Genomic DNA, 24,131 nt, shown 5'->3' with positions numbered 1-24,131 from the left:
TTGAATTGGCTGCGAAAGGAGTCTGCATGTCAGTGGGATCAGTGGCGTAGCTAGGGTGGGGGGCAAGGGGGGACATCTGTCCCCGGGCACAGTTGCCATGGGGCGCCAATCTGATGTTACGAAATTTTAGAATAAAATGTTTTCCATTCTTAAATGCACTAAAAAGTAAATAAAAAAACATTTGCATACTCAGTCCATCACTCCATTAGTATTAGGATATCTTTTTCCTATGTTTTTTGTCTCTTTCTGATTTCGAAGCACGTATTAGTTCTATATACCCAACAGACAATAATTTATTCCCTTCACTACTGTAACATCACTCTTAACACCACTACTCACTGGAGAGATTCCGAAAGACTGGAAAATGGCAAATATCATCCCATTATATAAAAAGGGTGACAGGGCAGATTCAAGCAACTATAGGCCAGTAAGCTTAACATGCATCGCAGGAAAATTAAAGGAAGGAATTATAAAGGATAAGATTGAGCGACATCTGGCAAGGACTGGATTTATTCTGAACAGTCAGCATGGGTTCAGAAGAGCTTTTACTAACATGATGGAATTTTATGAGGAGGCAACAAAAGGATGCGATCAAAGGGGAGCTTATGATATTATTTATCTGGACTTTCAGAAAGCATTTGATAAGGTGCCACATGAGAGGTTGGGCATCAAATTAAAAGAAGTGGGAGTTTAGGGTGATGTTTTTAGATGGGTGCAGAATTGGCTCAGACACAGGCAGCAGAGGGTGATGGTGCAAGGAACCTCATCAGAACTGGCCAATGTTAAGAGTGGTGTTTCACAGGGGTCAGTGCTAGGGCCGCTGCTATTTTTAATATATATAAATGATTTAGATAGGAATATAAGTAACAAGCTGGTTAAGTTTGCAAATGATACTAAGATAGGTGGATTACCAGAAAATTTAGAATCCGTTATATCATTACAGAAGGACTTGGATAGCATACAGGCTTGGGCAGACTTGTGGCAGATGAAATTTAATGTCAGTAAATGTAAAGTATTACATATAGGAAGTAAAAATGTTAGATTTGAATACACAATGGGCAGTTGGAAAATCGAGAGTATACCTTATGAGAAGGATTTAGGAGTCATAGTGGACTCTACGCTATCAACTTCCCGACAGTGCTCAGAAGCCATTAAGAAGGCTAACAGAATTTTGGGATATAGAGCACAATGTGTGGAGTACAAGTCCAAGGAGGTTATGCTCAACATTTATATGACCTAATGTACTGGTGAGGCCTCATCTTGAGTACTGTGTGCAGTTTTGGTCTCCAGACTACAAAAAGGACATAGCAGTGCTAGAAAAGGTCCATAGAAGAGCGACAAGGCTGATTCCAGGGCTACAGGGGTTGAATTATGAGGAAAGATTAAAAGAGCTGAGCCTAAACAGTTTATGCAAAAGAAGATTAAGAGGTGACATGATTGAAGTGTTTAAAATTATGAAGGGAATTAGTACAGTGGATTGAGACTGTTATTTTAAAATGAGTTCATCAAGAACACGTGGACACAGTTGGAAACTTGTTAAGGGTAAATTTCGCACAAACATTAGGAAGTTTTTCTTTACACAAAGAATGATAGACTCTTGGAATAAGCTACTAAGTAGTGTGGTAGACAGTAAGACATTAGGGACTTTTAAAACTCAACTTGATGTTTTCTTGGAAGAAATAAGTGGATAGGACTGGCGAGCTTTGTTGGGCTGAATGACCTTTTCTCATTTAGAGTGTTCTAATGTTCTAACATGCTTGACTCCCACCCAGAAACATTTTTGACGTTATTAAACAGGTCGCACAACTGACATGAGGCATTAGTGTATCATTATCTAAGTTGTTGCAAACGCCATTTCTGTGTGCCAAGTGATTTGTGTTTATGTGTTTGATAGAAAATTGATTGGGCTGTGGTGAAGTATTCTAGTAGATGGCTGCAAAAGTCTAGACGTTTCCCCATCATATTTTCGCACCAATAAATTATAAGTAATGTAGTTTTTATAAATATATACTTATTTTGCTTTATAATTTGCTATATACTTTCATTAAAATCATTTTTAAATGCGGAAAACAATTTTTCTCTTACAAAAACTAATGACGGATTTAGATTTTAAAGAACACGAGGCGGCGTTATCATTTTCGGAGACTTACATGAAAATTTTTTCTTAAAATACTATTATTTTAAATACATTTTTTTTAAATTTTCTTTCCCTTCCCCATTGCATTTTCGCAAAGAGGAGGGGGCGCTGAAAACCCTACCTACGCATCTGATTGGGATATGAGAAAAACCCAGAATACTCAAAGAATTAAATAGACAGACACAAGGAAAACACTACAGGCATCATGTCACATTCAGCATTGATTCATGACTCAATCAGTTATCATTTTCTAAAGTAAACATGACAGGCACAGTCCAGGCACTATTTCTGAATGTAAAGATGTGGGGAGCAGCTATAGTGTTTATAATATGCAATTTGATTATGCAATGTACAGTTTGTCCTTGAAATCCCATCACCCACTGTTCTACCATTTGCAGCAGTCATCTCAGGTGTCACAAGTGCCAATCCCTGCATAATTTTACCTTTCATTTAAAACATGTATGGCCTATTCTGGAACTTTATACTAAATTGAAAAATTGAACTTCAAGCAATAACACCACATAGTATGCTGGTCATTGAAACTAAACATAGGAAACACATTCTAGAAGATCTGATTATTATCGGTTCACCAAATGCGTTTTCATTCCTAGGCAACTATACAGAAAGTTTTTGAACAGTTAAGCTCAGTTGTATAAGCTAGAATGCAGAAACGAAGGGGAAAAGATTATTTACAAAAATGTATGTTTTATTTATAAGTAAAAAGAATTGCATCAGAACTTTATTTCAATATGTGCAATTTTTTTAATTATAAAGACTTAATGGTATTTTTTTTTTGCATTTCTTGCAACAGACAATTACATGACTAGTTGAACTTCTTATTCATACTAGGAATAGCTGGAATCTATTTACTTCATACTCCTCAAATTGTAATGCTCAGTGCGTCCTTGGATCATTAAGTTTGTACTATTGTTTATAGAAATCAGAGTTAATTACTGTGCAATTATAATTTGTTATACACAGAAATAGCATCATAATCTGTCTTTCCATTGGCAAATTAAGTATTTGTTTAGTCTTATGACAAAATACCCTTCCTTGATGTAAATGCTTGAGTGTATGATGATTTATGTGTTCCAGCAGTCCATTTTCTTTACGGTCTTAGTCTAATACAGGGCCACAGGTAAATGGAGCCACTTCCAATAGCAGTGGAAACCTAGCATGAATCAGTCCTGGTTAGAATGTCAGTACAAGGCAAGGCAATCTCATGCTCATCACACTCTCAACAGGCCAGTTAATCTAATGAATATACATTTTGGATGTGGAAGCATTGCAGAGAACATAATGATTGCCTAATCAGATATTAAGAAAACGTCATAATTCTGTACACAATGATTGGGGTAAAAATGTATCTTCTGTCCTTCAAAGTTTAAGGTAGTAGTGCTAACCACTATACTACCATGCCTGTGTATAGTTTTTTTTAAGATTTATTTGATTTTTTCTACTACTTTTTAACAAATTACCACTAGATGTATACATTTTTTTTTACAAATTTGCCTTAAAACCTGCTTTCTCTTTCAGAGTATTTACAGTTAATACTTGAAATGCTGGTCAACTTAGAAAGTGCTTTTCACAAGGTCCTGCTAAAGACAAATCAATAGAGTTATTTAGGTGGGTTCATCCTGTGCTAGGCTGAATTAGTTTATAGAAAATTGACTGATTAAAATAGAAACATTGGGGGGATATAAATAAATCAAAAGAACTTTAAATTGCTTTGAAAAGGTCAAGTGAAAGAAGTCAGATATTGCAAACACTGATCAAAGAGGGAGACTTATCGAGGATAACAGATCAATATCAGATTACTTAATCAACCTCTCCTGGCATCTGACAAAAGATGTTAAACATAAATTCATCAGAAGTGAAGTAAGCCTTAATTAATTTCTGATGCGCATTGGTAATACATTTCAGGCAGATTTCAACTGCAACTACTAGTTGAAACTTAAGTGTTGCAATCCTTTCTTTGCTTGCATCCATCTGCTTGCCAGCCTTCAGAAACTTTCACCTTTAAAGTGGACACGAGTTTGAGCCCCGACATGTCAGATGGATCAATTAGTAACTTCAACACAAGTGACTTTCAGTGAATGTGGAGATGGCAGGCGATTAGGTACAGTTGGGGTCACAGCAGAAGGTGTTAGGTTTCAACAGATGTTACTTTTCATCTTCTGCATATTATTAACTTGTATTACTAAAACTGTCTTCATAGCTGTCAATTTTGTTTTTTTGACACCTTAAGTGATATTATTTACTTTGAGAACATATTTATTGAACTCCTTAGACCTTGTGAGGTGGTTTTCATTTCATAATGATGCCAACACAACCACTAACTTATTTTCAGCCTCAACAGTTTCAAAGATGCTATATTTTTTCATTTTCCATCCATCCATTATCTAACCCGCTATATCCTTTTTTCATTTTGTTTTGGCAATTTACAATCTTTTTAAGCATCAAACATTGCTTCAACCCAGAGTTTTAAAAATAAATAAATAAAAGCTAAGCATTTCAGTCAAGCAAAGAATTTGGATCTTTATTCTTTAGCAATCAGACTTACAGTAATGCCTTATCTCGCTCAGGGTCACATTCAATTTCTTCAGGAATGTTTAGAGGTTGTCAGTTCTGGCACCAACTTATCCTGCGGTCTAAAAAAGAAGCGTGTGAAAATTCCATCTTTGAAGAAGCCAATTGTTAATAATCCTTTGCTATGTGCAAAGCAGTCTCATGCTGTCATTGACATTATAAAATTTTGTTCCTTAATGAGATTGACTTTGGTTAAGTTTCATCCTTATTTTGTTTAACTCTTTGTATCTTCTATACTTAACTGAGTAAAGCAATTTAAAAAAAGAGATTTCTTTGAATGGGATGTTACTGCATTCATTAGACACATTATTAGCCAGGTATGTTTTTTTTTTTGCTTCAGTATAAGCTATGCCACATTTAACAGCAGATCACACACTCTAGGACAATTTTGAAAACCATAGTGGATGTGCATTTGATATGAAACAATGAAACACTTTTTGTGTCCAGAAAACTATGGGATTTTGCAAAGCTTTGGTTGCCCTTTTGGTAGAGATAAGACCTTTCCTTTAAGAGATGGTTTGATGACAAAAACTGAACAGTCAACAAAATTTGGCTAAGTGGGTATATTTTTTTTAACCCTCAGCTTTGGCATTAAGTTCTGTTTCTTTAAGAAAAAATGTTTGTGTACTAAAGTGAAATTACTTATATAATGAATGGTATATTATATCATTTATAAAGTAAAAAAAAACATTAAAAACAGTTGTAAAACATTTCAAAAGAAAGTTAACAGAAGAGAGTAAAGATAACACAATTTATGTATTTTGTCCTGTAATGGTCCTGGCCTTATTTACAGTTAGGTCCGTAAATATTTGGAAAGAGAGAACTTTTTTCTAATTTTGGTTCTGTACATTACCACATTGGATTTGCATAAAAGATTGCATAAAAATGTGAGGCATCTAAAGCATTTTTTTAACACTATCCCTTCATTTCAGGGGCTCAAAAGTAATTGGACAACTGACTCAAACGCTATTTCATGGGCAGGTGTGGGCAAATCCATCGTTATGTCATTATCAATTAAGCAGATAAAAGGCCTGGAGTTGATTTAAGGTGTGGTGCTTGCATGTGGAAGATTTTGCTGTGAACAGACAACATGCGGTCAAAGGAGCTCTCCATGCAGGTGAAAGAAGCCATCCTTAAGCTGCGGAAACAGAAAAAATCCATCCGAGAAATTGCTACAATATTACGAGTGGCAAAATCTACAGTTTGGTACATCCTGAGAAAGAAAGCAAGCACAGTGAACTCAGCAACGCAAAAAGACTTGGATGTCCACGGAAGACAATAGCGGTGGATGTTTGCAGAATCATTTCCATGGTGAAGAGAAACACCTTTACAACAGCCAACCAAGTGAACAACACTCTCCGGGGGTAGACGTATTGATGTCCAAGTCTACGATAAAGAGAAGACTGCATGAAAGTAAATACAGAGGGTGCACTGCAAGGTGCAAGCCACTCATAAGCCTCAAGAATAGAAAGGCTAGATTGGACTTTGCTAAAGAACATCTAAAAAGCCAGCACAGTTCTGGAAAAACATTCTTTGGACAGATGAAACCAAGATCAACCTCTACCAGAATGATGGCAAGAAAAAAGTATGGAGAAGGCGTGGAACAGCTCATTATCCAAAGCATACCACATCATCTGTAAAACACAGTGGAGGCAGTGTGATGGCTTGGGTGTGCATGGCTGCCAGTGGCACTGGGACACTAGTGTTTATTGATGATGTGACACAGGACAGAAGCAGCTGAATGAATTCTGAGGTGTTCAGAGACATACTGTCTGCTCAAATCCAGCTAAATGCAGTCAAATTGATTGGGCGGCGTTTCATGATACAGATGGACAATGACCCAAAACATACAGCCAAAGCAACCCAGGAGTTTATTAAAGCAAAGAAGTGGAAAATTCTTGAATGGCCAAGTCAGTCACCTGATCTTAACCCAATTGAGCATGCATTTCACTTGTTGAAGACTAAACTTCGGACAGAAAGGCCCACAAAAAAACAGCAGCTGAAAGCCAATGCAGTAAAGGCCTGGCAGAAAATTAAAAAGAAGGAAACCCAACATCTGGTGATGTCCATGAGTTCAAGACTTCAGGCTGTCATTGCCAGCAAAGGGTTTTCAACTAAGTATTAGAAATGAACATTTTATTTCCAGTTATTTAATTTGTCCAATTACTTCTGAGCCCCTGAAATGAAGGGATTGTGTTAAAAAATGCTTTAGTTGCCTCACATTTTTATGCAATCTTTTTGTTCAACCCACTGAATTAAAGCTGAAGGTCTGCAGTTCAACTGCATCTGAGTTGTTTCATTTAAAATTCATTGTGGTAATGTACAGAACCAAAATTAGAAAAAAGTTGTCTCTGTCTAAATATTTATGGACCTAACTGTATATCAAAGCAGTGAAATAAATGCTATTCTGAAAAAAACTCCCGCATACACATTCAGGATTCTTAAATCCTCAGTCATTAGTAGCTGTTATTTAGGTGAATCAACACAGCTTAAAGATCGCTTACTGTATATTACAAAACTCACTTGCCATATTTTATCCTGCTCATTAAAAATAAATTCCAACGTGCCTACTTTTCAAAGCTGATTCTCCTGCTAGGATGTTGGACATTCGTGGTTCTTGAAGCTGATCTTCCAATTAGCTGTGAACCACCCAGTCTCACTGAGATTGTACTGGTAGTGAGCGAATTGAGGGTAGGGAAGGCTGCAGGTATCTGGGGTGAACTTTTGAAGGCTTTCAGGGCAATTTTTTCTGGCCCAATTAACAGATCTTCAAACCGCTTGTCACTCATAACATGTCTGATCTGGGGGCCAACAAAAATGACCTCTTTGATCTTGGCATCAGTTATTCTTGGGAACATCTGTCTTAACTAATGAAAACCTTTGCCTTCCTTGTTAAGTGCTTTCACAAAATTCTTAATGAGTCCTAGTTTGATGTGAAGAAGAGGCAAAAATATCTTTGCTGGGTCGACAAGCGATTCATGTGCCACATTTTTATGTCCTGGAACTAACTTTTTACGGAGTGGCCAGTTCTTTTGGCACAGCAGTCCCATTCACAGATGAAACAACAGTACTTTGTATAGCCGAGCTGCAGTCCTAGTAACAGAGCAACGACTAAGATCTCCACAGATATTCCAGTTGTACCTGCTATGCTGGACGTGCTTCAGCAACAGTTCCATATTCTCATAAGTTTCCTTCATGTGTGCTGCATAAAAGGTACTGAAGGATAAACGTTGCTATTCTGTAGCAGAACAGCTTTCATGCTTAATATTGACGAATCAATGAAGAGACACCACTCTTCCGGTTTGTGATCACAACCCAAGGCCAAGAACAATCCTTCAGTGTCACAGCAGAAACAGAGACTGTCGACTTATGCAAAAATTTGGTTATATCATGATGACGGCCTCGAAACACAGAAATTTTCATACCTGGTGACAGCAAACACCATTCCTGCAATCTCAAACCCAGCAGCTCGGCTTTTGCTTTTGACAGACCCAAATCTTTGACCAAATCGTTCAGTTCCGACTGTGCTATCAGATGTAGATCACCTGATGAGGTTCAAAATCCGGGTCAATGTCACTGTCAGTACCCTTCATTGCAGTTTCTTCATCTGGTTCGTCTAAGGTTTGATCCTCTGGTGGTTTCAGAAATGGAAGACTGTTGTCATGTGGCACAGGTCTCATTGCTGAAGATGGATTAGGATATTCAATTGACTCTTTGTTTTTGGCAGAGAAACCAGACACATTAATCAAACAGAAGTAACAGTCCATCACATGGTCTTTCTGTTCTCGCCATAACATCGGAACAGCAAACAGCATCGTCTTTCTAGTGCCTCTGAGCCAGGCTCTCAGACTGACAGCACATGTCGCACAGCATATGTGAGGCGCCCATTCCTTTTCTTGATCACCAATTTTGCAGCAGAAATACCGCTGACAAGTTTTCTTCACAAGAGCAGTCATCCAATGTCTCCAAGGCTCAAGTGTATTTTCGCCACAGATATAGCAGAATGTATTGCGGCTGTTACGACACTGACGAGACACGTTGCCCGACACCAAAACGTCTATAGAATCAAGCTTACTTACTGTTATATTGCTACAGATACTTTAATTTACTATACTGATACTATACATACACACTGACTGTCTGTATAAACCAAATGAGCAAGATCGATGTATGCAAGCCACCGTTCAGACCTGCCCAGGATGTCAACTTCCACAGAACAGCTTCCAACCTGGCCTGATTCCATGCCTGGACATGCCCAGGCTGCACAAACCGTTGTTGATAAGTCACTTATGGGAGTGAAAATGTTCGTATACAAATATAAGAAAAAATCATGACATAACTGAAACGGTACGTAATAGGTAAATTTTGATTTGATATTCGTGATCAGCACCCAAAAATCAATAAGAAACGCCCAACATTGTTCAAGAAGCAAAAACCTTGTTGTGCAGTGTAATCTAATAAATAGGTTATAATCAAGATTTAAAACAAAGTTAGGATCACTTCAATAAAAGCCATGGGCCTCAGCGTATCCTTCCTCACACTTGTCTCCTCTGCTCATGCAAGAATAGTCATCCCATTTTGTCTTGTGTCCCCACCACAATCCCTTTCTCGCTCCGCCATCGCACACCATCTATGTGACATCACTGGAGTGATCATCCACTCCTGCTTCTACCTGATGCTCAGCAGGAGCTTTCCTGACTGCCTTACCTCCTTTCTTTTTCCATCACTTCACCTTGATCTTGACATCATCTCTTTCTACCTTCATCCTTTGCTCATTCTCTTCTTGCCCTGTTATTGATAACAGACCTGTTTTATCCCCAGTAAGTGCTAAACAACCTGTATAGCTTCGATGAGGAACAGCTGCATTAAAGTCCTGCATGCTTGTTAAATGGAATTGGCAAATTCACTTATCAAGAGTCTCTGTGGTCAGATGCCTGTTCTCTCACACACCTACACTTGTGGGGTCTGCACAGTCTCACTGTTTTTAAAACTCACGCTGCCATAGACCCCTAATGCACCTTACCACAATAGGCCCACCGAATCAACAGGTTAATTAGAAAGGCAGGCTCAGCTATGGGACACATTCTTGACTCTACTGGAAATAGTAGTGAAGGAGAAAGTCAAAACAAATGCGAGTGCCATTATGAACAAAGCTGCTCATTCTCTCTCTTTGACACACTAGAATCGAGTGCTTTCAGCCAACTGATGTTTCTGTCAAGAAACACTACTGTGGCAATACACCTTTACAATGCCTCACTGCGACTGCTCATTTTATCTTTAGCCAAGTCAGAAAATTTTTTCATTTTCTCTCCTTTATTCATTCTATTGTGTATTTTACAGGGTGTTTGTTATTTATTATAATAATATTTATGCACTTATCCTCTGTTAAAAGTCAAATTTCTTTCTTGGGGCAATAAAATGCTATCTATCTATCTAAGCCTGTAAGCAGTAAGGAAATAGTATAGGCAGAACAGAAGGGTGCAAAAAAGTCTGCAGATCTTGAATTCAAATCTTCTGTTACTTCAATTTGTGTTAAAAAATGACTATAAGTAATGGCAAGTGTAATTACAAACAGAGTTGTAACACATTCTGTCTCTATGCACATAGGTGAATTAAACATTTAAAATTAGTTATCTCTGTATAGCTAAAATGCTTCCTGATTTTTGGGATTAAGACATAATTGCCTAGACATTATGATGAGATCAGAGGTAACGTTTCAGTCACTTACTGTTGTTCATTTATTTTTACAAAATATCATTACATGGAATAACACTTTCCTAGGCAGCACATCAAACAGATGAAAGGAAAGCTTTGAACCCACTCTGCATGTGACCACTTTTTTTTTTTGGCCTATAGCTTCTGGAGATCTCTGATCCTAATGTTTGAACTGAGCGTTAACATTAGACCCCAAGAATGTCTGATCCACTGAGACCTTGATTTGCTAAGACAGCAGTTTCTCTTGCTGAACCCCAATTCCTCCTTCTGATGTGTATCTTATTTACAGGTGAGCGCCCCTACCAGTGTCCATACTGTGACAAGGCTTTCAGCAAGAATGATGGATTGAAAATGCATATACGGACACACACAAGGGTAGGGATTTTTTTTTTCTATTTTCTAGAAAACTTGTGCCCTGTGTTTAAATATTTCTCAACCCTACAACTATGATAATAGAAACTACACTTTAAAATGTTGACAATTGTTTTAATAGATGCTGCAGTGACAAAACTCCTTTTAGGTAATCTTATCAAAAGTGTATTTCTTGTTCTAAAGAATGGTATAATGTTCTGCTTTGCAACATAAAAATAAATGCATTTTTGTAGAACTCTCAATATCGTTAAACCAAAACAAAATACTTTTGGAGCTTGATGGAGTCTTCATGCATGTTTTGTCCCAGGTATATTACGTTACATACCCACTGATCACTTACTTAACAGGTAAGGATCGGTCTCTTGTAATAAAAAAATACATAAAACTGGCCTCTTTAACTTGAATGCAAGATAGCAATGCAGGAGAACTTTTGGCATGATTACTGCAGCAAGTGGACACTGTTGTCACTTTTAAATAACACACCTAATTCACCCATACCTTTGTTGGTGTATATTTTTGAGATACACAAGGCAGACTAAATGTTGTGTTCAACAATTGGAAAATAAAGAAATTAAATTTTGATTAAAGCAATACACAGAAGAAATGTTCTGAATAAATGTTATAATTCTAGGCATTATATTAATTTAACAATAAAGGCAGGTTTTTCTTTTGTGTGTACTGTTTAAAGTTAAGATATTTTGCAGGAAATTGTAATTAATTGAAATGTACCCATGATCTTAAAATGTGGTCATGTTTTTCCCCTATATACAGTACTAGCAAAATACCCGCGCTTCGCAGCGGAGAAGTAGTGTGTTAAAGAAGTTATGAAAAAGAAAAGGAAACATTTTAAAAATAATGTAACATGATTGTCAATGTAATTGTTTTGTGACTGTTATAAGTGTTGCTGTCATCAAGGATTTGATCATCATTATTTTTTTCAATCAGGTTCGTATTTGGAGGTAAACCAATTTGGTCGTGAACCAAAGCAGTTTCCCCCCATAGGATTGTATTTAAATACAGTTAATCCATTGCAGACCATATGAGCTGTATGTAAATATATATATATATATATTTTAGTTTTTAAGCACAAATATAATTATACCATAGAATGCACAGCGTAATAGTAAACTAAATGTAAAAACATTGAATAACACTGAGAAAACCTTGAACAACAGAGAAAACTAACACTGCAATAGTTTGCGCAATAGCGCTACAAACCGCTGGCTAAAAGCACTTTTTTTAATGAATTTTAAGCACAGGGGAAAAATGAGCACTTGAAAAAATCCGTAATTTAATAAACCACCAAGAAAAATAACATTGCAACAATGCACGCTACGAACAGATCGCTGGAAACAGAAGTGAAAAAGACAAGACTAGTGCATTCTTTAACTGCCTTCCTACCTTAATGCGTCCAGCACTCTCTTGCGCTGCCTGTGTGACTGCGTCCATCTCTTGCGCTGCCTGTGTGTGTGCTCGCGTTGGCTGTGTGTCTGCGTCCATCTCTCGTGCTGCCTCTGTGTGTGTGTGTCGCACTATCTCTGTTGCACTGCCTGTGTGTGTGGCATGCTGCCTGTGTGTGTGTGCTTGCGCTGACTGTGTGTGTGTCAGTCTCTCTCGCGCTGCCTGTGTGTGTGTTTGTGTGTGTGTGTGTGTCGTGCTGTCTCGCGCTCTCTCTCTTGCTTGCTGCATAGGAAATGCACAGGGAGAGACTGAACATGTACAAACAGAAAGGGAAACTGGCTTGTTCGTATACTGAGTGTGTGGTCGCGAATATTTAGCTCAATTACGTGGGAGGCGTGCTGATTTCCGCAGTAGCTGCACTTATGAATATGCTAAGCACAGTCCTTCTCCCGCAGATATTTACCTTATATGGGCAGACAGTCAATTACGTGGGAGGCGTGATGATGCGGACGCAACTCCGCCTCACACGACGACCGAGCTGCAGGCTGTAGTTGTATATATGGACGAAAGTACATTCCAGTTATGACCGTTATGCATAGAATTTCGAAATGAAACCTGCCCAACTTTTGTAAGTACGCTGTAAGGAATGAGCCTGCCAAATTTCAGCCTTCCACCTACATGGGAAGTTGGAGAATTAGTGAAGAGTGAGTGAGTCAGTCAGTCAGTCAGGGCTTTCCCTTTTATTAGTATAGATTTTAATTCAAAAATAAAAATATAATGTTAACAGATGTGAGGAGGTATATCCTACCCCTATAAAGAAAAAGATTGTGACTTTTGTTTAAGTACTAGCTGTGCTACTCGTCTAAGATGGGTTGAAATCTAAGTAATCAATGTAGACCTCAGTGTTAATGTTTGCAGTGCACCATATAGTGCATATGTCTGTTATATGCCATTTAGTATGGGATTCATAAAAGCAGTGATACTGTTTGTGATATACTATCTATTAGAATAACAAACACAATATATTGTTGTTTATGCTAAAAAGTAGAGCTGTTGATTAATCACCATTAACCTGTACAATTAACATGGTAAAAATGTTTGTGATTCATTTTTTTAACACAATCCCTAAATGTGTTATTTAAATTCAGTCAATTTGACCGCACATAACACTAATGAAACAGCACCAAATGAACCTAAGTCTGTTAATAGTGCTTGATCATTTCCTGTGTTGTTTCTTGATAATCCACACATGCTATATGGCAGGGGTGCCCCAATACGTCGATCGCGTTGCATTCAAAAAATTGTTTTTTAAATGTTAGTCTATCATATATTCTCCCTATGGCATTTGCCACTTGATTAACATACAGGGTGGTCAGTCTGAGATCTCTTTTCTTCTAACACACTGGTCATCCCGCACGCACGATCAAACGCACAAGCTACTGCAGAACTCTAAGTAATCTAGTTAGCCTTCCAATTTCTATCGACTAAAGAAGGGATTTAAAAAAATGTGTTGGTTATGGGCTTGATGTGGAATCGGAAGAGGATTTTTTTCTCTTACAATGTCACAATCGAAGTGCGTTTGTCTGATCTGTCAATCTATCATTGCTATTCCAAAGAAGAAAAAAGTGGAAAGGCACTTTCAAACTGTTCATAAAAACTACGAAACAGACTTCCTTCCGAAAAGCAATCTGAGAAAGAGAAAGGAGAGGGAACTAAAATCGCAGTTAATCGGACAGCCGTCATTTTTCACTCGGCTGAATTCAAATGCAAAGGCAGACACACCGAAGCATCGTTCTGGGTGAGTCACTCAATCATTAAGCATAAGAAGTCCTTCCAAGATAGAGAGATGATAAAAGATGCCTTCATTGAGGCAGATGGCTCAGGAGAATTTCCTGCCGAGATTTCAAAACCTCTGGCCGGAGAAAAACAAGTTTATTCTAGTCATTAAACATGCAGAATACAAGCAACTTAATAACGAACAATGGCCGCTAGACTTGGCATTTATTTTCCCGATTTGACCAACATGTTGAATGAGCTTAATTTACAGCTTCAAGGAAAAGAGGAAACTATGTTCAATATGATTAGCTCAGTTAATGCTTTCAAACGAAAAATGTAACATCTGTCCTCAAAGCTGCAGCGTCTTCTTGATTTGGGGAACATCCAAAACCTCGCGTCAGAGCTGGAGACGCAATGGAAGGCGTGTGCGCAACTTGACATCATACGCTATACAGAGCAGATTAAAAATTGTCTGTCAGACTTTATCTAATGGAAAAAAAGTAACTATTCGAGTGTTGCCCAATGTAGTGGAGTAAGAGTAGCATTTCTTCTTCACAAATGTACTCATGTAAAAGTAAAAAGTATGGTGCAGTAAAACTACTCTTAGAAGTACAATTTTTTTAAAAAGTTACCTCAAGTACAGTAAATGTAGCAGAGTAAATGTAACTCGTTACTACCCACCTCTGATACTCAGTATATATATGACCGGGTCATTTTAAAAGTAGCTCGCAAGCCGAAAAAGTGTGTGCACCCCTGCTATATGGGATTGTCCCGAATTGGAAAAGTCAAATGCACAGTATAGCACAATGTCCAGTTAGACTGCTAATGCAAGTCTGCCTTTGAAATAAAAGAGTCAATCGACATATTGGTCTGAGTGGTAGACAATGTCAGTGGGTCAACCCTGTCCCTGGCAACAAATATGTTTCCTGTGGAGCATTTTCATTTGCCCATGGAGGGTATCTGACCTGAAAGAGCATGGTGTGGGTGCTACCCATGTCTGAGCAGCTAAAGGGAAGATGACTCAGAGAGGCATCACTCAATTCCTTTTACCACACTCACACATCCCATCAACACAGATATGTTGTTGTTTAATTATTTGTAAGATACTTACTGTAGCCTTCATTGGCCTATATTACACTGTAACCAATACAGCTAGGAAATAATCAGTGCAAATTGATCAGGCTAATATTTCTATCCATTTGGGCTAAAGGTTAAGATTTATTTTATAATTCATAAATGATGCATTTTATGACAGTGTGCAATTTAAAGTATCTAAATAAATAACAAATAACTATCAGATAGATGATTAGAATTTTTTCAGTCTATTCTTTGCTTTTTAAAAGCCTATTATATACATATTTTCAGTCTAATTAATTACTCCAGGTAATGGCGGCTTAGTTGACTTGTGAGTATCACAAAGTTAAGCACAACGTGAAGTATAACAATGCTGATTATGCCCAAAACCTGAAATAGGACTTTCTGTTTTTTAATATTTAATTGTTTGTGTGATTATTAGTACTTGTGGTATATTATCTTGCAACACAGCAGTCTAGTCAATACTGTATGTATTGGTTTTTCCAAATACCATAGCATCACCCAGGGGATGGGGGTGTTTGCTGGTCGTCAGGCATTGTTTCTGTTACGCAAAATTTTTCAATAAACTAACTGAAATAATTTAATGTGTATAGGCAAGTGATTGAAATTAATCAACAAGTTATTTCTGCTCTATAAAAAATATTAATATGCTTTAAGGAAATAGGATAAATTGTAATGACAATGCAGTTTATTTTGATTAAAAATGTTAATCGTTTGATTAATCACAATTAATTTTTCAGTTGAACAGCAGCTGTACTAAAATGCTTATGGTACTGTTCATGCCATTATGGTGAGGTTTAGCCCATTTGTGAGCTGTGGTCTTTTAGTCCTGAAGTAAATGATAACTTTATTCTTTTTCTTTCAGAATATGTAGACAATATATTTTAAAAAGAATTTAAACACTTAGTCACTGTAACTTTTTTCAAATACAATGAGGCAAAGTATTAAAAGTTTTTTCACTCTACATATTCTTATTTGATTAGTAACATAATATTGTAACATAATATTTTGAAACACTTTTACTCCTGCAGTGCATCTGGAAAAAAATCAATAAAGTGCTAAAATCAAGACATAATAGATACTGCTTAAAAAGCTTTGTTGGACAGCTTCTCACTGTTCACATTACCATACCTGTACAGTATTTTCATCCATATATATATACTGAGTATACTTTATACATAAAATATATGTTGCTGTACCTTGCATAATTGAATAACCTTTATGGCACAATAACAATTCAATACATTTATGGTCAGTACAGTATTTGGATTTAATAATCTTCATGTGGGAAAAGGCTGACTTGCATAAATAAGTAGAGCCGAATAATACAGTCAAGGAGCTTTTGAATTCAGCCGAGTGAATTCTCTTTTCTCTTTCTCAGAAAGCTTTTCGGAAGGAAGTCTGTTTCGTAGTTTTTATGAACAGTTCGAATGTGCCTTTCCAGATTTTCTCTGTGGATTAGCATTGATAGATTGACAGATCAGACAAACGCACTTCGATTGTGACATTGTGAGAAAAAAAATCCTCTTCCAATTCCACATCAAGCCCATACCCTCCCCAAACAATTTTTTTTAAATACTTTCTTTAGTTGATATAAATTGGGAGGCTAATTAGATCACAGCCAGAGTTTTGCAGCAGCTCACGCATTTGATCGTGAGTGCGGATGACCAGTGTGTTACAAGAAAAGAGATCTCAGACTGGCCGCCCTGTATGTCAATCAAGTGGCAAATGCCATAGTGAGGATATACGAGGTGAGGCAGAAAAGTAATGAGACTGATTTTTTATTTACCAAAGTTTTTATTTTTTTCAAACATCAATGTTATCCCCTTCAAAGTAGTTCCCTTGGGCAGCTACACACCGATGGAGACGTTGTTCCCACTGTTGGTAGCAGCGCTGGAAGTCTTCAACCAGTATGGTCTTCAGCATGTCCGTTAAAGTCCCGAAATAACGTCCTTTGAGGACATTTTTCAGTTTAGGAAATAGGAAAAAGTCACACGGACTGAGGTCAGGTGAATAAGGGGGCTGGGGAACCACAGGAATGCCTTTTGAGGTAAAAAATTCTGTTATGGAGAGGGCAGTTTTTCGGCACCATTTTGGCACAGACTTTTCGCATGTGCAAATGTTCAGTCAAAATTTGATGAACGGTAAATCTGTTCAAATTTAATTGTTCACTCAACATTCTTAATGTTAAACGACGGTCTGATCTCACAAGAGTGTTCACACGTTCAATGTTTTCATTGGTTTTCGAAGTTGAAGTCCTCCCTGAACGGTGTTCATCTTCAACGTGTTTTCTGCCTTCCAAAAATTTGTGCCAGCGAAAAACTTGAGCTCGGGATAAAGAATGTTCCCCATAGGCCTGTTTTAACTTTTCAAACATCACACTTGCCTTCTTGTTATACGCAATTCCATTTTGCCTGAGTGCTCTAAGGAGCTTCAGTGTTATTAGAAAACATTTTTTGTGAAGAATACATTTTTTAATTTTACAAAGATTTTACAAGGCCCTTTTTGTGTCTAGTCAGGGTTTTTGACAGGATTCCCCAGTGGTCATTTTTGGAAGTGCTTTTGGGACTTGCATAATTTTGGACTCCTAGTTAGCCATAACCAATTCATTCTCTAGGGTTGAGTCTACATAAATGCCTCCAGCGAACTTGTGTTTACTTTTAGTATTAGGCTTTTAGTTTTTGGATTTGATGACTTTGTCTAAGTTAATTTTGTGGCAACTTTAATTAAAATTATTTCAGCACTTAATTATTTGTTTTGAATTTTGAATTAAGAATTTTGAAGATTGTATTTTAGCTTTTGGAGAAAGTTCTTTTGCTCTATTTTACTTTACTGCTTGGGAATAACTTTATAAAAATAAAGAGCAGGGACACAAACAAGTGCACGCCTGTCCTAGTAAACCACTGCATGCAGCCCATTGGATAGATAAGATGTTTATATTAATATTTCCTATATTGAACATAACAGTTAAACAATATTTCAGTGGAAACCCTGGCCACTTACACAAATTGCAGTTTTTAAAGTGCTTATGTGCATTTAAGGTACTTTTCTTGTGTTTGAGAATCAAAGGAAAGACCATTAAAATAAGCAGTGAAGACAACAAAGTTAACAGAGTGATCACAAAATAAGTGTGGGTTTCCAGTCTTTAAAAAGTATTACAGTTCAGTAGGCTAATACTTTACTTTTATCTGTATGACACATTTTTATGCTATATGCACTTGCACAGTAATCTCATGTTTTAAAACAGTGCCAGGGAGTCTTGTGTTGTCTTTAAACATTTATTGAAAACAGCTATCTTAGGCTTCAGCTGAATGTTAATATTGTATTCATTGTTATGGATGAGTAGACTGATCTCTAACAAATTCTTTTAAAAAGGGGAGGTATGCTCTGCACATACAATGTTTTAAAGGCTCAAGCCATATGTTATTTTTACCACAGTGCTTTAACTCAAGACATAAGACTACATTAAATAAAATGCTAACCTAACTCAAGATGTGCATGTTTCCTTGGTATATACTGAATATATAATAATGTGTTTATGTATCTATTAAATCCATTTAATTAAGTTCAATAAAAATGCAAATTGATATATTAGGATAATTACATTTATGTTTTTGATGTATATTTACACATAAAAATGGAAGAATAATGTCTACCAAATGTAACTCTCTCTTTGTATAGATAGTGTGTCTCAAGGGGACATTTAGCAGTTAAGAAATTAGTCTATAGATTTAATTGTTTGTTTTCCTCTGATGATCCAACTGTGTTTATGCTGCAAATATCAGTATCAAAGGCCTTTATGAAACACTTCTAAAATTAATGACAGCACGTATTAACATCACAGTGAACCCTTTATCATCCTGTCTTAACTCTTGCCAGTGTAAACAAGTTTCATAATGAAATCATGGAAATACGAGTGGGGGAAATTAAATAAATGATAAAATTATGTGGTGAGAAGAGTAAGGGGGTGTTGATTGTTTTAATTGTTAGCCTTTTTAGTGATTTTATTGATTATGGCACTGTCTGTACTTAGTGTGTGTTGGTGCACCTGTGTGCAGTGGTGTTAATCATTACTGGTCAATGTCAGTGCGGCAAGCTGGAGGCACTAGCTGAGCACACTTTTAGAATAAAAAGGAGCAGGATTAGTGCAAGAGGAGAATTGGGGAGAGAAGAGAGAAAAAAAGGAAAGAATTTAATGAGAAATGAAAGCAATCGCTGTTTTTGGGAGTGGTAAATGGAGGAGTACAAGTCAGGCAGCATCTGTCAGACTGACTAGTGAGGAGAGCAGAAAGGAGGGCTGAATTAATTCAGAGAGGTGGATATGTTCTTTGCAGCTAAATAGGTGATAGGCTAAGCTGGCAAGAGAGTGATAGGTCACAGGAGTGAGTAGAAGGATGGCTTTTCGACATAATGACATCTGGGAAAGGGCAAGATGCCATGGCAGCTCCAAGATCCATGGGAGTTGTGTATCTGTGGGATTCCCATGGTCCTGACAAGGATGTAAATAAAGTATCAAGGAACATTAGTGGTTTTTACCTCTCCACTTATGATTTTTACCATTTTTATTGAATTACGAATTTTAAAACACCTTGAGATACAGATTTTGTTTTTATGGCACAATTGAATGGGTTATTATTAAGGCTGGGTAAGTTAACGCGTTATTATCGTGTTAACGCATTAATTAATTAATGCCGACAATTATTTTATCACGTGTTAACACAGTTTTTGTTATTATTATTATTTTGAAAGCCTTAGTCTCCCTATCAATTGATAGAGATTAGTGATCTTCTTGTTACAGCGCCTTTCAATACGTTTTTGCTAAAAGTAAAGTTAGCTTTGTTTATTTGACCTCGATTCTCTACGTGTGCAATAGTAGAGAAGACCAAACAGCTTCTAAAATGGCATGTGGAGAGATACCAAAGAGAATGCTCAAAGCAAAATAATCTGTATTATCGCTGAATCGGACTCTTAATTTGTTGTACTCTGATTTTGATGCAAGTGATGTGGAGATCTAGATCGAAAAGTAAGGCACTGGCATCAGTTGATCGGTCCCTAGATGATCATTGTGCTGAACATATTTGTGTAGCTGATGCACCTATGACAACGTTCGCCTGGAAAGACAGACGCTTAACAATGACAGGAGGTACAAACCATATTGTGTTTCACTGCCACTTGCGTGTACCTGTCTCAGAAAGACAGCTAGCCCAATGTGCACTCCTGCTGGCCATTGAGCCACTCCCCACACAGCCGCTGCTGCCACAAACTGCAAACAGGCAGCAACAGACGTTTTATGTTCATTTATGTGTGAAACCATTGCTTTGTGCGCTTTTCAGTGAACTGAGTGTTTTGGAAAAAATATTAGCCCTCAAATGCTTCTCAACATGCTGCTCCCTGATAAAAGAAAATGTTTCTGCTGGTATCTGTTCAGATGAAAAAGAAAACAGATTTATAAATGTTAACTTGCTGTTAATCAGAAGGTGCCTGTTATAATGTTGTGATCGTGGCTCTGGACTCTGAGGGTAACTTGTTTTTCTATAACAAACTAGATAAAATGTTAATGCCCTGGCAGTGGCAAAAAGCTTTGGTTTTATATTTGATTTGACTGCATTAATGTTAAAGTTCAGATTTATAAGAAATATTTTAACTGCTACTATGTAAAGGTAATACTGTTCTTAAAAAGCACCTTATTTGTTTAAAGGGATTGCAAACTAAATACTACCTAGCCAAGTATTTTTGTTATCATTATTGAATTTTGCACATAATGTGATTGTTGTGATAATCTGTGATTAATCGTAGACAATCATGCAATTAATCGTGATTAAAAATTTTGATTGCTACCCAGCACTAGTTATTAATTTATTGATTGAATTTATTTATTGTTTTTTGCACCTTTAAGAATAAACTTTATTTTCTCTATGTTTTGATTAAACTGTTATTTTTTGGACAAGTAAATCTCTTGCTTGTTTGCTCCTTTGCCCTGGTCCATCCTTGTTATTGACTATCGATGACCTAGGTTCAAGGAGGTGATGCCAGCTGTGGGCAACATAGGCATCACAAATTGGAAACTAATTAAAATGAAGAGCATGATTGGAGGAGCAGCCATTTCTAAGATAGGGTCACATGTGAAAAAGAGAGTTTCTGCAGCTATAGTGTGCCCTAAGCTCTGGGATAGCCTATTTATTATAATAAGATCAGCCACCATGATTAACAATTTTATATCTCATTTAAAAACATTTTAATTCACTTTTAGGTTGCACTGTAGGGTTACTTTTAACCTTATAGTTTTATCTGTCTTATTTTATTCCCTAATTGTCCATCAAATTTTTTCAGGCATCTTTCTTAGTTATATGTTATTGTTTGGATCTGTAGCTGCATTTGTCCCAAATTACCAAAGTTCTGCAGCTTTTAGTTTGCTTCATAGGATGATTCAGGCAATAGTGTGATGCATGTTCGAAATAGTTCCACAGACCAAATATCTTCATTTTAAAAGTTTCAGTAAAACTCAAAGGAAAACAGTTTACACAAAAAACAGAAAAAAATTGATATTAAGGAAAGGTTCTTGTTTGAGAAAAGTTCTGTTTAAGACTTATTTATTGTGTTTCATATCTCTTAGTTTGGTCATACGTTCTTACTTTAGAAATGTTACGCACGGTCAGAAAACTGTATGCCATCTCCTGTAGGTAAATTGGAAACTTATTTTACAGCCCAACTGGCTTAATTAACACTCAGTATACAGATATAGCAATTTGATTTTAACTTTCAGTGAGTTAAAGTTTATACCATATTCTAAGTAGCTGTAAGAAACTGATATTCCGTTATTGAAATTAACCAATTCCAACATTAACATTAAATATTCTAAGATTGCCTCTTACATTAACATAAAATCTGGTTGTATGTTCAATGTTCAGGCTTAATAGCTGGGTAATCTGTTTTTAACACTAGAATTACCAGAGCCTACGAAAAAACTCATAGATCCGTCCCACCTTAAATCTGTTTGCATTCTCAGCCAGCGTCATTTGTCTTCTAAATGTGCCAGTAAAGACAAGCTGCAAGCAGCCAGCTATTCCATCCCCCCACTGACTCAGCTCATGCCTTGATTGATTATCTGGGAGTGAAGTGGAGTTTTAGAGTGGAAATAATAGATCATTATTTGGAATACACGCATTTCATGTGTGCTTCGTTTCTACAGTAATCTGTGTAAACACATTTTTAAAACAGAAACGTTTTTCATATTCTAGTAGTAAATGACAAAATGTAGGCATAAACTATATAATGTATGAAGCCTGAAGTCCAAATATCAAAAAAAACACTTTCACAAAAGGTGCAAATATAACAGAACAAGTGAACTTTTATTCAAAAATATAACTGCAGAAAAAAAGCCGCCTTAGCATGCAACATTGACACGCATTTACTATGACTGCCTCCATGGTGCAAGATCTGACTGGGAATCAAAAGGACACAAGTTCGATCCTGCACGACTCCGTTTTGAGAAGTGAACTGCTCTTATTCTTACTATTTTAGAATAAAAACATACATTTGATTTCAGTCTATTACAGCCGGTGTAATTTATGATACTTGTAAAGGTTAGCTTTGTTTTGTTTTTTTTTTTTTTATTATTCAGTTTTATTATCTCAGCTGCGTTCACGAGCCCAAACACTTCTTTTTTTTTAAAATGTGCGTTGATCACCGCCAGCATGTTGTAGCACACAGCAAATGGCCACCTGGATGTTCTTGCGCTCACTGAATAAGAGACAAATATATGCGATGTTTTGAAGAAATCATTTTTTGACGCGAATTGTACCAATCAGAAAACTTTGTCGCAGTAATGCAATATTATTTGAAAACGAACAGCATCAGATCGGGTTTGATTTTATGATGGTGCTATTATTTAGAGTCAGAACAGGAGCTTATTCAGTGCGTGCAAGAACATGCAGGTGGCCAGTTGCTGTGTGCTACAACATGCTGGCAGTGATCAACGCACATTTTAAAAAAAGAAAGAGACAAATATATGTGACGTTTTGAAGAAATCATTTTATGACACGATTTACCTTTATTTATTTACTTACTTCCTACAGCCTAAAGTCACAAGTAGTGTGCAGAGGGTATGCTCAAAAAATATGTGTAATGCCACGAAAAGTGCCTGCTGACACTTTAGTACATAAGCAATGGTACGAGATTGCACTTTTTTTTGGGGCACATACACCGTCCAGATCTAAACACTAGCATGTAGAGTCGCTTGCGTTCTACATCGGATCATTGCTTTCGAATGTTATTTACCTTTATTTATTTACTTCCTACAGCGTAAAGTCACAAGTAAAATGCAGAGCTTCCCATATGCATATACAAAGTACAGCGATGGCAAAAGTGCAATGTGCATTCTTGCTCCAATGTAGAAGGGTCGTCATGATCTGAGTTTACCTCTGTTATAACGCGTTTTTATGTGATAACAGAAGTTTCCAATGCGGGTGGGGGTGTTTGGGCTCGTGAACGTGGCTGAGAAAATAAAACTGAATAATAAAAAAACAAAAACAAAACACAAAGCTAACCTTTGCAAGTATCATAAATTATACTGGCTGTTACAGACTTAAATCAAATGTATGTTTTCATTCTAAAATAGTAAGAATAAGAGCAGTTCACTTCTCAAAACGGAGTCCTGCGGGATCAAATTCGTGACCTTTTGATTCCCAGTCAGCAGATGATACTGTTGCGCCACGGAGGCAGTCATAGTGCGTGTCAATGTCACATGCTAAGGCGGCTTTTTTTCTGCAGTTATATTTTTGAATAAAAGCACACTTGTTCTGTTATATTTGTACCTTTTCTGAAAGTGTTTCTTTGATATTTGGACTTCAGGCTTCATACATTATATAGTTTATGCCTACATTTGTCATTTACTACTGGAATATGAAAAATGTTTCTGTTTTAAAAATGTGTTTACACAGATTACTGTAGAAACGGAACACACATGAAATGCATGTGATCCAAATAACAATCTATTATTTCCACTCTAAAACTCCACTTCACTCCCAGATAATCAATCAAGGCATGA

The 24,131-nt window shown here is 36.8% G+C and overlaps 1 protein-coding gene across 3 annotated transcripts in view; it reads left to right on the top strand.

Moving 5' to 3' along the window:
* The window catches only part of prdm5 (PR domain containing 5), a 316,540-nt gene that overhangs the window by 220,725 nt on the left and 71,684 nt on the right, over nt 1-24,131 (top strand). For all 3 annotated transcript variants that reach the window (XM_039751133.1, XM_039751132.1, XM_039751134.1), the window contains one exon: nt 10,731-10,816. In XM_039751133.1, the coding sequence (XP_039607067.1) occupies nt 10,731-10,816 (86 nt within the window). The remainder of the gene's footprint in view (nt 1-10,730; nt 10,817-24,131) is intronic.

The sequence above is a fragment of the Polypterus senegalus genome, chromosome 4 (genome assembly GCF_016835505.1).
Source record: "Polypterus senegalus isolate Bchr_013 chromosome 4, ASM1683550v1, whole genome shotgun sequence".
NCBI classification, from domain to species: domain Eukaryota; kingdom Metazoa; phylum Chordata; class Cladistia; order Polypteriformes; family Polypteridae; genus Polypterus; species Polypterus senegalus.
The sequence above is the reverse complement of the archived record's forward strand: the minus strand, read 5'-3'. Positions and strand labels throughout refer to the sequence as shown.